General features: G+C 54.6%; 1 protein-coding gene across 3 annotated transcripts; it reads left to right on the forward strand.

The window, feature by feature from the left end:
* The first annotated feature begins 2556 nt into the window (after nucleotides 1-2556).
* Nucleotides 2557-11693, forward strand: XIRP1 (xin actin binding repeat containing 1). Of its 3 annotated transcripts, XM_079116015.1 has the most exons (3): nucleotides 2557-2716; nucleotides 5496-8859; nucleotides 9287-9422. In XM_079116015.1, the coding sequence occupies exons 2-3, from the start codon at nucleotides 5500-5502 to the stop codon at nucleotides 9293-9295; spliced, it is 3369 nt and encodes a 1122-aa protein (XP_078972141.1). In that variant the 5' UTR covers nucleotides 2557-2716; nucleotides 5496-5499; the 3' UTR covers nucleotides 9296-9422. The 3 variants fall into 3 exon arrangements, with proteins under 3 accessions (XP_078972141.1, XP_078972139.1, XP_078972140.1); XM_079116013.1 differs by having other exon boundaries at nucleotides 5496-11693; XM_079116014.1 differs by having other exon boundaries at nucleotides 5499-11693.
* Nucleotides 11694-13619: the final 1926 nt, after the last annotated feature.

The following is a 13619-nucleotide window of genomic DNA, read 5'->3' on the forward strand; positions in this document are numbered from 1 at the left end:
TGCATAGTCATTCAACCTCAGCGTATGTATGTATTCCCAGCCTCATTCCCAAAGTGATTGGAGAGGGCTTCAGAAGACAGATGCAATGTATCTCTCCCTTAATCAAGATGCCTGAAGAATCCCAAGCAAGCACAGAGAGCCGGGCCTCATAGGCGACCTCGCCTGTGCCTGATTTACAGACACAAGTGAAACTTCACTATTTCACGTGAGCTCTCTCGCTTTTTTTTTTTTTTAAGACAGGTTCTTGCTAAGTCACCCAGGCTGTCCTCAAACTTCCAACTCTCCTGCCTCGGCCTCGTAAGTAACTGGGAATGAAGGTGTACACCACTTGTCCCGGTTTTAAGACTGAAACTCCCTTGTCTTGGGAAACTCCTCAAAAACAGACAACTGGGAGAGTTGTTCACCCTCATTACACCGATGCAAGCCTCAAATTCTCCTTATTTGTAGAAGTCTAGAAATTTGGCTTGGAGCTTCTTAGCCACCAAGCCAAAGAGGGAAATACCATATGTTATAAAAATGTTTTATGTCTGTAATAGCACTATCCAAGTCGAAATTTCTGCAATGATAGAAATGCATCGCACGGTTCAATATGGTACTTTCTAGCCACAAATCTTAATGGAGCACCTAAAATATGATCAGTGTGTGTGTGTGTGTGTGTGTGTGTGTGTGTGTGTGTGTGTTTCTGGAGATTCAAACCAGGGTCATATGCCTGCAGTGCTCTACCACTGAGCCACAACCCCAATCCCTATTTTATTTTATTTCATTTTAACATATTTAAATTTCAATAGCTCCACATGGCTCGTGGTGACTGCAAAGAGCCTCTTTCTTAATACTAAGGCCTAAGGAACTTCTTCCATCAGTTACTACCCTTGTATAGACTATAAAGGGAGCTTCCCTGGGTGCTTTTCTTTCCTCATGTCTATAAAAGCAGGCCCTTCTCAGAATGTGTGTACTCAGCTATGCACTGAGTACTCTCAAAAACCCTTTGCATGCAGACCACAATGGTGCATGCTTGTAATCCCACTGACTTAGGAGGCTGAGGCAGGGGGATCACAAGTTTGAGGCCAGTCTCAGGGACGTTAGTGAGACTCTCAACCACTTAGAGAGACTCTGACTCACAATAAAGAAAAGGACTGCAGGGGGTGTTGCTCAGTGGCAAAGCAGCCCTGGTTTCAATCCCTAGTACCAAAACAAACAAACAAAAAAGCCACTTTCATATGTTAATTCTTATTCAGTTCTCAAAATTACCCCAGAACATAGGCAGTTTCACTGACCCCAGGGAGAAAGTTCCTTCTAGGACACTGTGACAGGTCTTCCCCAGCCTGAAAGCTGGGGACATCACATTTCCCTGTGCCCTGCCACCAGGGAGACAGGAGCCTGGCAGCCAGAAGGATAGAAAAGAACAGGGGAAGGGAGAAGGGGCTCCAGATGTCCCCACTCTCACCCCCCAGGCTGACAGCGCCTGACTAATGTTGACTCCATGGAAAAAACGAGCAATGTGTGGCATCACCCTCTGGCCCCAGAGGGCACTTGGGGTGTCAGAAGGAAGACCGCATCTGCTAGGTAACAAAACGCACCAGGCCAGCACACCCTTAGACATGGAGCCAGCCGAGCCTCCCACCTGAGACACAACCCTCCTTCATATTTGCTGTGGATAATACCCTGACATCCCTGCCCACTGGCCCCGGTGCAGGATCCTTAAGCCTGCCAGGTCTCTGTGGCTCCGGGCTGCCAAGAGGAGGCAGGTGTGATGCCCCCCACCCCCATCCTGTCGGTGACTGGGAAGCTGATGACGCCAGGGTCAGAAATAACCCCACAGTCAGCTCCCACATGGCACCCCTGCCCTCCCCGCCATTCCCAGGAAGTCTGGGCCCTGAGTCAGAGGGAAGGGTCCAGAAGTAGACAAGGACCCTGATGATTGGGTGTGGAAGCCACAGAACTCTTCCGTGGGATTCTTTGAAAAATCAGGCCTACCAAAGAGCTGAGGCCTGGTCAGGCAGATGTTTCCCCCAATCTGCTTCAATCAAGGCCCTGGGGCATGAGAAGGAACGGAGAAGAGAGGGGAAAGCTTTGGGGAAACCAGGGAGAAGAAGAGCTGGGTCTTATTCTCAGAAGCGTCCCGCCTGGGGACGGTGAGGCCCAGCCCTGCCCATGGTGAGCCTCCAGTCTCCTGGCACGGTGGTTCACAGGAAGTCAGAGACCAGTCCAGCACAGAGAGAGGAGGATCAGATAAGGAGGGAGTGGGACCACCCCAGTGTCAAATGCCCCTCCTTATTCATCCCCTCAAAATAGTCTGGACACCCCCACCCCACGCCACGGCTGAGTCACTGACTGTGCCCAGTTCTCAGAGCAGACTTGGGATGAATGGAGCTCTCCCCACTCCCTCTGCTGCCCCTCCCCAGCCCCAAGAGACATGTAACTGATTCCCCAGGATGACAGAGGGACTTCCACAAGCCCTAAAAATAGCAGCACCACTTAATACTCTGAACATAGCCTCCCTCGCCCGCCCCCTCTCCGGCCCACCCCCTAACCAGAAAGATAAAGGCAGCTGCTGGGGCTGGCAGAGAACAGAGACCCAGAGGCGGGCAGTGAGAAGGTAGCTGACCAAGTCACAGAACAGCACCAACCCCACAGGAGAATCTCAAGCAGGACGACAGACCCATAGGCCACACCTGCTACTGATCCCGAGTACCCCACCAGCCAAGCAGGACCCTCGGTGAGTACCCTGCCCTCTCACCTTCCATAGAACACCTGGTTCTTGAGGCTGGGGCCCTCTGCACCCTGTGGGATGGGGGCATCAGGGGTGGCACCAAGAAGAGAAGGAAGTTGAGTGATAAGCACAGGTGTAGGTGAGTGGAAGAGTCTCAGACAAAGAATCCACCAAGAGGGTAACGCGGACTCGTAGGAGCCCCACAGGAGCGCTCAGAATGCCCACCACAGACCTAGGTCAGCCAAGGGGACAGGCTTTTGCCAATCTGGTATAATTCAGAAAGAATTTTGGTTTTTAAAATACAGGTATGGAGCTCCTCAGGTTTCGGGGTTCCCTCCAAGGGAAGCCAATGGAAGTCCCAGAGTCTGCAGGAGAAAGGGACAGAAGAGAGCTGGGAAGGAGCCGGGCGGGGTAGGGACAGTAGGTAGGCCAGAAATGTAGCCTAGGACAGGTCCCGTGACCAGCTGTTGTGGGTGAAAGTCTTGGCATATCTGGTACCAGGGATATCTCCCTAGGGCTGGCTTGAGTTCAGCTCCCCACATATGGCGTCATCGAACCTGGGTGGGAGGCCTGTACCCCAGGCCCTCATCTTGCCATGTAGGAAAGTCCTCAGGTCAGATATGGTAGGGGTCAGGGCAAGGAGACCAAATCTGAGTCATAGAGCAGCCTGAATGGGCCAAGAAGGAGATGGGGAAAGAGTGGGTCATCCTGAGTGGCTGACCCAGTCCCAGGAGGCCAGGCTCTGGGGCAGCTCTTGGGGCTCCCGCTACCCTAAGCCTGGTCCCAGTTCTGAATTCTGCCCCAGGAGTCTCAGGCCCACCCAGGGTGGAGGTGGACAGACCAGGAGTCCCGAAGGTTATTTCAGACCTTACCGCTGCCTCCATGAGTCTCCCTGGACAGCTCCTTTCCCCTCTTTGGGCCCCGATGTCCCCCCTCTGAACCTCTGCATTAGTGGTCAGATTCAGTGACCTCTGAGGATTAGCTCTGACATCTCTGGACTCTGTGCTAGCAGCCTGTGACCCTAGCAGGGATTCTGGAGATTCCTGGGAGTCGGGTGGGGTGGAATTGGTGGCCTATATATGACATCTGCTCATCTGACATCTGGTGGTGACAGGCTAGAGCAGAGGTGGGGACAGGCACGAATTTGTCTTTGGCAGAAAATCCTCATCATGGCTCAGAGACTGAAGGAAACTTTGCAGAGAATCGAGGAGACCCAGGCCACAGGTTTCAGGCCTCAGTGCTCAGGGTTCTGATGCCTTGGGTGGGCAGGCCAGGTATGGGTGAGGTGGGGCAAGCAGGCCTCAGTGTTCCCGCTCCTCCTTCTGAGGTAGCCATAGGAAGAAGTCCCGTCTCCCACCTGCTGCCATTGTCTCCGACCTACTCATACCCTAACACCCCTATGGCCGGGGGAGATCTCCTGACTCCAGCACCTGGTTGACCTGCAGGCCAGGGTCCTGACCCCAGCTCAGGAGGCAGGAGGCAGGGTCCTCTGGAAACCAAGGGTAGTGTAGGAGATGATGTGGGTCCCAGGCACCCAGGATCCCCACTGGTGTACTGAGTACTGAGTACAGGGCTGCTGTTCCAACGCCAGGACCTCAGCTATATTTAGCACCAAGTGTAGAGCAGAGTAGTGGGTCAGGGGCAGCAGAAGGGGGCACATGCTTCTCATTCTTTTCCTACTGGGCTCTGGGGACTGTCAAAACACCTGTCACGAGACAGATAAGACACACATGAGACAAATCAGAAGGGCTTGAGGGGTGGGGATAGAGTGGGCAAAGGTCACACCTCGGTAGAAATTGATTGACATGAGGAGGGCAGAAGAGGAGCCAGTTTTGGGGCTGGAATGATCATGAGGAACTTCAGGGGTGAGACCCTGCACCTGGCAGTCCTGGAGCTGTGTGTGCTTACACATGATTAGGAAGGGTTCTCCATGAGCAAGGGGCAGGGTTGTTTCTGCAGAAAGGACCCTGATCCCACAGTCTTCCCTCCCTGGCGATATCACCTTCACATTCTCCTAGGGGTCCTGCTGAGGAATAGAGGGGGTACTATATAAGAAAGAGGGAGTGACCAATAAGAAAGCTTCGCATCCCCTAACCTCTTATTTCTTGGGAGCCAGGCCCCAAATGGGGTCTAGGGACACCCATGCCGGCACTGCCTGCCACTTATTCACCAAGATCTGACTCTGGGCCTTAGTTTCCTTATCTTTAATTATAAAGGGCTGGGCTTCATTTTCCTGGACCTGGGAAAGTTTGGCAGTGAGAGCCTAGATGTAAAGGTTGAGCAGGTTCTAATCAAAGTGGTCAGCGCGCCCTCTGGTGTTCTCTGTACAAATTTCCTCTCCATGAGAAACCAGTCACCAGTTTAGGGACTTACCTCTTGAGACTCCTCGGTCAGGATTTCCCCAGGTCACTTACTCGGAAGTCTAACAGGGAAAACTGGTTTGGACACAGGAAGGCAAGGATGGGCACGTCCATTTTTTCCACTGGAGATGTGGGCATCCTTTGTGGGACCAAAACAAAGACCCACAAACCCCCTAGCAGGTCAGGTGATGCAGGGAATCAGGAACTAACCTTGATGGATGGAGCCACATGTCCTAAGTTGGTGACTTTTCACACACCAAGCAGGCCAAGTGAGCTCTGAGCCAGCCCAACCTAGAGAGGGAGGGAGTCTCTAAGGAAAAGTCACTCAGCCCCTGGGCCTTACACCCTGCCATTTATCCCAGCAACTGAACCCCACCCCAAGTGAATCCCCCAACCACATCATCATCTCTGCCCCTTCTCCTCAGAAGAATGGCCAACGCCCAGACTCAGGTGGCCCCCACACCAACCATCCCAATGGCGACTGCAGAGGACCTGTCCCTCCCTCCACCCCCAGTCCTGGAGGATCTGCCGCCACCGCCGCCCAAGGAGTCCTTCTCTAAATTCCACCAGCAGCGGCAAGCTGGTGAGCTCCGCCGCCTCTACAGGCACATCCACCCTGAGCTCCGCAAAAACTTGGCTGAGGCCGTGGCTGAGGACCTGGCTGAGGTCCTGGGCTCTGAGGAGCCCACAGAGGGTGACGTTCAGTGCATGCGCTGGATCTTTGAGAACTGGCGGCTGGATGCCATTGGTGATCATGAGAAACCAGCTGCCAAAGAGCCCGTGCCAGGCGGTGATGTCCAGGCCACTTCCCGAAAGTTTGAGGAAGGAACCTTTGCCAATAGCACAGACCGGGAGCCAGCCGGACCCCAGCCATCAGGAGGTGATGTTCGTGCAGCCCGGTGGCTGTTTGAGACAAAGCCACTGGATGAGCTTGGGGGCCAGGTGGAGGCAACAGAGCCTACCACGAGGGAGCCTGCAGCCAGTGGAGATGTGCAGGGAACTAGGATGCTCTTTGAGACACGGCCACTGGATCGCCTGGGCTCCCGCCCCTCCATCCAAGAGCAGAGCCCCTTGGAGCTGCGCTCTGAGATCCAGGAGCTGAAGGGCGATGTGAAGAAAACAGTGAAGCTGTTCCAAACAGAGCCACTGTGTGCCATCCAGGATGCAGAAGGTGCCATCCATGAGGTCAAGGCCGCGTGTCGAGAGGAGATCCAAAGCAACGCAGTGCGGTCTGCCCGCTGGCTCTTTGAGACACGACCTCTGGATGCCTTCAACCAAGACCCCAGCCAGGTGAGGGTGATCCGGGGGATCTCCCTAGAGGAGGGGGCCCGGCCCGACGTCAGTGCAACACGTTGGATCTTTGAGACGCAGCCCCTGGATGCCATCCGGGAGATCTTGGTGGATGAGAAGGACTTCCAGCCATCCCCGGACCTTATTCCTCCTGGCCCAGATGTTCAGCAGCAGCGGCATCTGTTTGAGACCCGAGCCCTGGACACTCTGAAGGGGGACGAGGAGGCTGGAGCTGAGGCTCCACCTAAGGAAGAAGTGGTCCCTGGCAACGTCCGCTCCACTCTGTGGCTATTTGAGACAAAGCCCCTGGACTCTCTCAGAGACAACGTCCAAGTGGGTCACTTGCAGCGGGTGGGACACCAGGAGGGTGAAGGACTCATGTGTGATGGCTCCTCAGCACTACCTCTGTCTCAGGATGTGCCCCAAAGAGACGGGGTAAAGGGGGATGTGAAGACCTTCAAGAACCTTTTTGAGACCCTTCCCCTGGACAGTATTGGGCAGGGTGAGCCTCCAGCCCCAGAGAGTGCAAATGGATCAGAAACAACTGCTAGACAGTCCCAGGGTGTGGGATCCCCAGTATATGCCATGCAGGACAGCAAGGGACATCTTCATGCCCTGACCTCTGTCAGTAGAGAGCAAGTAGTTGGAGGTGATGTGAAGGGCTATAGATGGATGTTTGAGACCCAGCCCCTAGATCAGCTGGGTCGAAGTCCCAGTACCGTCGATGTGGTACGGGGCATCACTCGGCAGGAAGTGGTGGCCGGGGATGTTGGCACTGCTCGGTGGCTCTTTGAGACTCAGCCCCTGGAGATGATCCACCAGCGGGAACAGCAGGAACGACAGGAAGAGGACAGAAAGAATCAAGAAGGCCCCAAGTCTGAGACTCCCCCAAAGGGAGATGTGCAGACCATCCGGTGGTTGTTTGAGACTTGCCCAATGAGTGAGTTGGCAGAGAAGCAGGGGTCAGAGCTCACAGATCCCACAACCAAGGCTGAGGCCCGGTCCTGCACCTGGATGTTCAAGCCCCCACCCCTGGACCAGGCAGAGGGCTCCAGGGAGCAGCACCTGCAGGTCAGTCAGGTTCAGACTGGGGAAAGACAGACAGCTGGACATGTCTTTGAGACCGAACCTCTGCAGGCCTCTGCAGGCCGCCCCTGTGGAAGAGGGCCTGTGCGGTATTGCAGCCGGGTAGAGATCCCTTCAGGGCAGGTGTCTCGTCAGAAGGAGGTTTTCCAGGCCCTGGAGTTAGGCAAGAGAGAAGATCAGGGGGCCAAGATAACCCCTGCACCCATCCCTGAAGGTTCTGTACACAAGTTCACCTGGCTGTTTGAGAACTGCCCCATGGGCTCCCTGGCAGCCGAGAGCATCCGAGGGGGCAACCTCCAGGAAGAGCAGCCGGAGACACCCTCAGAAAATGGAATGCTGGAGAAGCAAGAGTCTGCAGCCGAGCTGACCCTGCAGACTCTGCATGCCACACCTCGCGTCCTGCACCATGGAGGCATCCTCATGGAGACCCGAGGGCCAGGGGAGCTCTGCCTTGCTAAGTACATGCTCCCAAGCCCAGGGCAGGGTCATCCTCACATACGGAAGGAGGAGCTGGTGTCTGGCGAGCTTCCCAGGATTGTCCGCCAAGTGTTACGCCGGCCAGACATCGACCAACAGGGACTACTGGTACAGCAGGACCCAAATGGCCAACTCCAGCTCCATCCACTGAGGCTGCCAGCTCCAGGCAACAGTGGGAATGTTGAAGACCTAGATCCCCAGCTCCAGCAATTGCTGGCTTGTAGCCTCGGGGCCTCTGTGATGAGGACTGGGCTGGTGATGCAGGAGACAGAGCAGGGTCTCGTCTCTCTGACTGCCTACACCCTACAGCCCCAGCTAACCAGCAGGGCCCCCGAGAGGAGAAGTGTGCAGTTGCTAGCCAGCTGCATAGACAAAGGAGACCTGAGTGGCCTGCACAGCCTGCGGTGGGAGCCACCGGCTGACCCAAGTCCGGTGCCAGCCAGCGAGGGGGCCCAGAAGCGTCCCCCAACTGAGAACATCATCCATGTTCCACCACTGGACCCCAGCATGGGGGTGGGGCATCCCCGAGATATAGGAGTCATGCCCTATCCACCTAAGGCCATTGGAAAGGCAAGCCCTCTGGCCGGGGAAACTGCAGCCCCAACCCCATTGCATGAGGCAAAAAAGCAGGAAGACAGCCATCACACTGGGAAGAAAGGGGTGGCAGCCTTAGGAGGAGCCACGGCTACCCCACCAGGGCCTGGGACCCCAGACCTCCAGGCAGCCATGCAGAGTTTGCGGATGGCAACAGCGGAGGCCCAGAGCCTGCACCAGCAAGTTCTGAACAAGAAAAAACAGGGCCCCATCCCTGCAGCCACTGCCATGCCCATCCAAGATGGTCTCCTGAAAGCACCGGCCAGTGCCACTGGGGCTACCCAGAGCAACATCAGGCCTATGGCCGGAGGTGACTCCAGGATCCCCGCAACCCCCAGAAAGGTCAGTGGGGAAGAGAAAGCACAACCTAGAGGGCTGTCTGAGGGGTGGGTGACGATTCAGGATGGCGTCTACACTGCTCACCCTGTGAGGACTTTTGAACCACCCAGGGGTGTCCAGCTTTCTGAGAAGGAACCCCAACCAAGGGACAGGGAGACTGTCCTCTCAGCCCAAGCACCCAGGCCACTCCAGGGAGGCCCAGGTCAGAGACCCTGGCCAGGGCAGGAGGAGGCTAGAGGCCACACACAGAGGACTTGGGAACCTCCAGGGAAGGTGATGGCCCAAGTCTGCCCAGGGGGCCTCCAAGCTGCAGAGACCACCCTGAAGACTGCCCCTTTAGCCCACAACACTCTGCTCTCCAGGGTCCAAGCTGCAGGTGCCAACCTGCACTCCCATAATGCCTCTGTTCCTCCTCCTCCTACTCTCTCAGCTGCTGTGACAGGACGTGACTTCTCAGCCCAAGCCCGCCATGATGAGGACGCCAACCAGATCTCCAAGCCCTTGCAGGACCCCCTTCACACCCACAGCAGCCCTGCTGGTCAGAAAACTTCTGGGGAGTCACAGACAAAGGCCCCAAAGCTGGAGCCCACCATACCTCCAAGGAAGAAACCCCCAGTGCCTCCCAAACCTGCACACCTAGCCCAGATCCACCCTCCTCAGAGGCTGCCCAAGCCTTCAGCTCTACCTCCCACCTTCTCCTTGGAGAAGAGACAACAAAAACACAAACCAGGTGAGACAGAAGCAGCCATTCCTCAGCAGGCCAAAATTCCCACTACCTCAGACCAGGGCTTCATGCGTCAGGCTGAACGCTCCAGTGGACAGAGCCATCCCAGCCCCCAAAACAGCCTCAGCACTGTGGCCTCCAAGGGTCTGGCTGCTGGCAGCAATGCCGAGAGGCCTGAGCCCCAGAAGCTCAATGCTCTCAACAATGACTGCACCTCACCACAGCAGGACTCCAGTCCCCCAGGAGAACAGCCCATGGAATGTTCCAAGCAAGGGGCTCTTGAGAACGCTGAGATTCTGCAGGGAAGCCAGCAAGAGCTCCAGGGCCTCCTGAGCCAGGTACAAGCCCTGGAGAAGGAAGCAGCAAGCAGCGTGGATGTGCATGCCCTGTGGAGGCTCTTTGAGGCTATGCCCCAGCTTGGAGGGGCTGCCTCCCAGGCTCCTGCTGCTTCCTGCAAGCCCGAGGCCTCAGTGGAGCAGGCCTTTGGGGAACTGACCCGGGTCAGCACAGAGGTTGCCCGACTGAAGGAACAGACCCTGGCCAGGCTGCTGGACATTGAAGAGGCTGTACACAAAGCCCTCAGCTCTATGTCTAGCCTCCAGCCTGAGACTAACGCTAGGAACCATTCCCAAGGATCCCACAAGGACCACAGTGCCCAAAAGATCAGTGTTGTAGCCAGCAGTAGAGCCAGGCCCAGTTACTTAGACCAGGAGGTCAAAGAGCCAACTGAAGTCAAGAGCCAAGCCAAGGTTGAATGCCATACTGAGGACCAGGGTCAAGCCAATATCAGAAATCACGCAGAGGCTAGAGGTCAGGCCACTTCAACTGCTTCTCCCACTAGAAGGCTGGAGACATTGAGAGAAGATTCAGGCCTCCCTCGAGTTGTACCTTCCAGAAGAGATTCACCCTCCTCCCCGACCTTCATCTCCATCCAGTCGGCCACAAGGAAGCTTCCAGAGGCTTCCAGCCCTAAGGGCAGCCATGATGTCTCAGGGAAAAGCACACACTTGGCTCAAGACATAGGCCAGGTCCTGCTCCACCAGGAAGGTGACCAGGACATGGCTGGGAAACAGGAAGTGGTCACACAGAGCTCTGAGCAGCCCAAGCCTACCCCCTCCTCAGAGCACCCCCTACCCACAGAGCGGCAAAAGAGTGTCCTTGAGTTGCAGACTGTGCCAGGTGGCTCCCAGTGCTATGGAGCCACAAGAACTGTGACTGAACAGTACGAGGAAGTAGACCAGTTTGGGAACACAGTCCTCACATCCTCCACCATAGTCACTGAGCAGGCAGAACCGCTCGGGTGTCCCCACCTTGGGGTCCATGCCTCCCCCTTGCTGAGGCAGTTCCTGCACAGCCCAGCTGGGTTCAACAGTGGTGTAGCAGAAGCTGAGATGATGTGGGTGCCCTGTGGCCACTCCCAGCCAGCTGCCCATTGAGCACCTTCACCTCCCACCCATCACTGGGGTGCCTCCCTCCAGGATCCCAGGAATAAGGTAGGTGCCTCCCTCCTGCACACGTAGGGCAAGGACCAAGAAGAAAGGGCAACTTCTTAGGATTGTTGAGGACTGTTTCTCCTTTGTCAGTTCCATCAATATTTCAACTTCTTGCAAAAAAAAAAAAAGGGAAGAAAGATCGAAAAGAGGCCCACCACATAACAGAGGCATGGGGTGAGGCCGGCCAACCCCGCTTATAGAAGATATGGCATGTACGCACGCTGCTCACACAGACCTGGCCCAAGCTGGACATGTGTGCATCTGCACATCACTGCCTACAGAGTTGAAGCCCCCAGGAGTGTCCCCCCATCCTCAGCCTGCATTTCTTTTATTGGAATTCTGAATGTTCTTAGCCTTCTGCTCTTTAATCCCTGGAGAAAACCTGACTGGCCACAGTACTGGTCTCTGTTAGGAATTGGTCCAAGAGATCCAAAAGGGCCTGGCCTCAGTCCCTCCATCACCACCTTCATCATCATGTGGTCATTCTGGTGACCCAAAGGTCACATGAAAAGAATCAGCACTCAACAGTGCCCCGAAGAGCCAAATCCACTTTCTCTGCCCTCCTTCTGCCCACTGCCCCTGAAAGGTACAGTCTGAATAAACCGAAATTTGATTCTGTACTCAGTGTGTGTCTGTTTGTGTGCATCTGTGTGAACACAGACTCCAGATGCCCAGTTTTTCTAGCAACAGCTGCTTTGAAGGCTCTGCCCTCTCTCCTTTTCTTGCCCCCAACACACACATTTGCCCCCTCTACCTCTGGCCTCCCCTCCAGGATGTTCTTGGATATCACGGTGGAGGGGTGTCTTATAATCCTGCTCTGAAGTGGGAGAGCAGCCCCGTCAGGTACGGGAAGGTAAGAAGACCTCACACCAGGAGAATTCCCATGCCCAAGTTGGCTGGGCCACTGCCTTTTCATGACAGGTGCAGTGTGCCAAGCAGGGGGAAGAGGGTGCTCAGATTCTGACCTAGAAAACTGGAATGATTTGGTGAAGGGCCTTTTCACTCTTTCAAAAAGCACTGAGCACCTTCCATTTGCCAGGCCTGTTCTGGGTAGTAGGAGCACAGAAGCAAGGTCAATAGGGTCCTCCTCTCAGGAAGTTGACTTTTGAGAATGAGGAGATGGACAGATAAGAAAAGTCAGATCAGGAACAGAGTGCTGTGCCTGACCTTGCTGCCTTCCCATCTGGAGGAGCAGTCTTAATACGTGGTGATGTGACGATGACAAGGAATTTCCTTAGAGTGAGTGGCCAACGCAGACTTCTTAAGGAAAAGCATCTTATTTCAGATCTGCATACAAAGAGCCAGCTAGTGAAAACCAGAGGGGAAAGCAAGCTAGACAGAGAGAAGAGAACTTGCTAAGACCCAGAGGTGTAAGTTTAGTCCCTGGATTTTCTGGATCCTCTTCCATAGAAAGGGGTGTTAGAAACTAGGGTTGCTCCTCATAAACTTAAGTAAGAACTTACACATACTGTGCTTCAGTTGAATATGCAGGTTCCCACCTTACCCCACAGTCCAGGGCTCAACCCTCTAGAACTATTACTGGCCTCTCAGTGCGGGTTCAGCTGACATGAGTGGGATTCCCTGAGGCAACAGAACTCTGATCTGGAAGGAACCTATCCTCTGTGAGAGACTGATGTATAAGGAACAATCAAAATATCAAATCTACCTATCTGGGCCTGGTATCCCCGTATTGCTGAGTCCCTTTACCACTTCTCCCTCCCCTGCCTTTCATAGGATCACACTTAGTTACAGAATCCAGCAGCTCAAAGAATGAGTGTTTTCCTCAGTGTTCTAATCTGTATAATGGGTGCAATTATAGCATGGTGAGGAGTAAAAGAATTAATAGGTGTAAAGTACACGAAGCTATGCCTACATCTGGAGCTCAAAGACATTCAATTTTAGTGTGTTGTAATTACTTTTTAATAGTCTCCTTTCTCACCTCCAGGGGGAGTCGCTTGCCTTGTTCATCTTGGTATCTCTAAAGTTCATCACAGGTTCCTTAGAAGGCACTCCATACATGTCAAATAAATGAATGCCTAAGTGAAAGAAATGATTTGAGTACATCTGCAGATCCATCCCACTAACATTTATTAGCACTTCATGCCAGGTTCTACTCAGTGCTAAACAGAGTGGTGAACAAGACAGAATTTATCCTTGACCTCATGGAATTTTGGTTTAAAGAGAGAGGACAATATATAATCAAATTAGACAGACTGGCAGGAAAGAAATACCGTGAACAAAAAACAAGATCAGCCTGCAGGGGAACGGGTGGTAGCTATTTTCACTTGGGTGGTCTGGACGGCATCTCTTCAGAGGTCATCTGAATGACAGAGGAGCCAGTCTGATTGGCCGGACGTGGCGGCCGGGCAGGAAGAGTGAGGAGAGGTAGGTGGTGGAGGACAGCTCAGCGGGGCCGCGGGAGAGCAGGAGCCGCTCGGTGCGGCCTCGCCCAGGCCCCAGCACACCTGCTTCCACACCTGCGGCGCAGGCTGAGGCTCCGCCTCTCTTCCCGCCCCGGAACGGGACCGGCAGAGAGCGTCTGGGTC

This window comes from Sciurus vulgaris, assembly GCF_902686455.1.
Source record: "Sciurus vulgaris genome assembly, chromosome: 16".
In the NCBI taxonomy this organism is placed as follows: domain Eukaryota; kingdom Metazoa; phylum Chordata; class Mammalia; order Rodentia; family Sciuridae; genus Sciurus; species Sciurus vulgaris.

Coding starts and splice junctions, on each gene's coding strand:
- XIRP1 (XM_079116013.1), top strand. CDS start 5,500: ATGGCCAACGCCCAGACTCAGGTGGCCCCCACACCAACCATCCCAATG.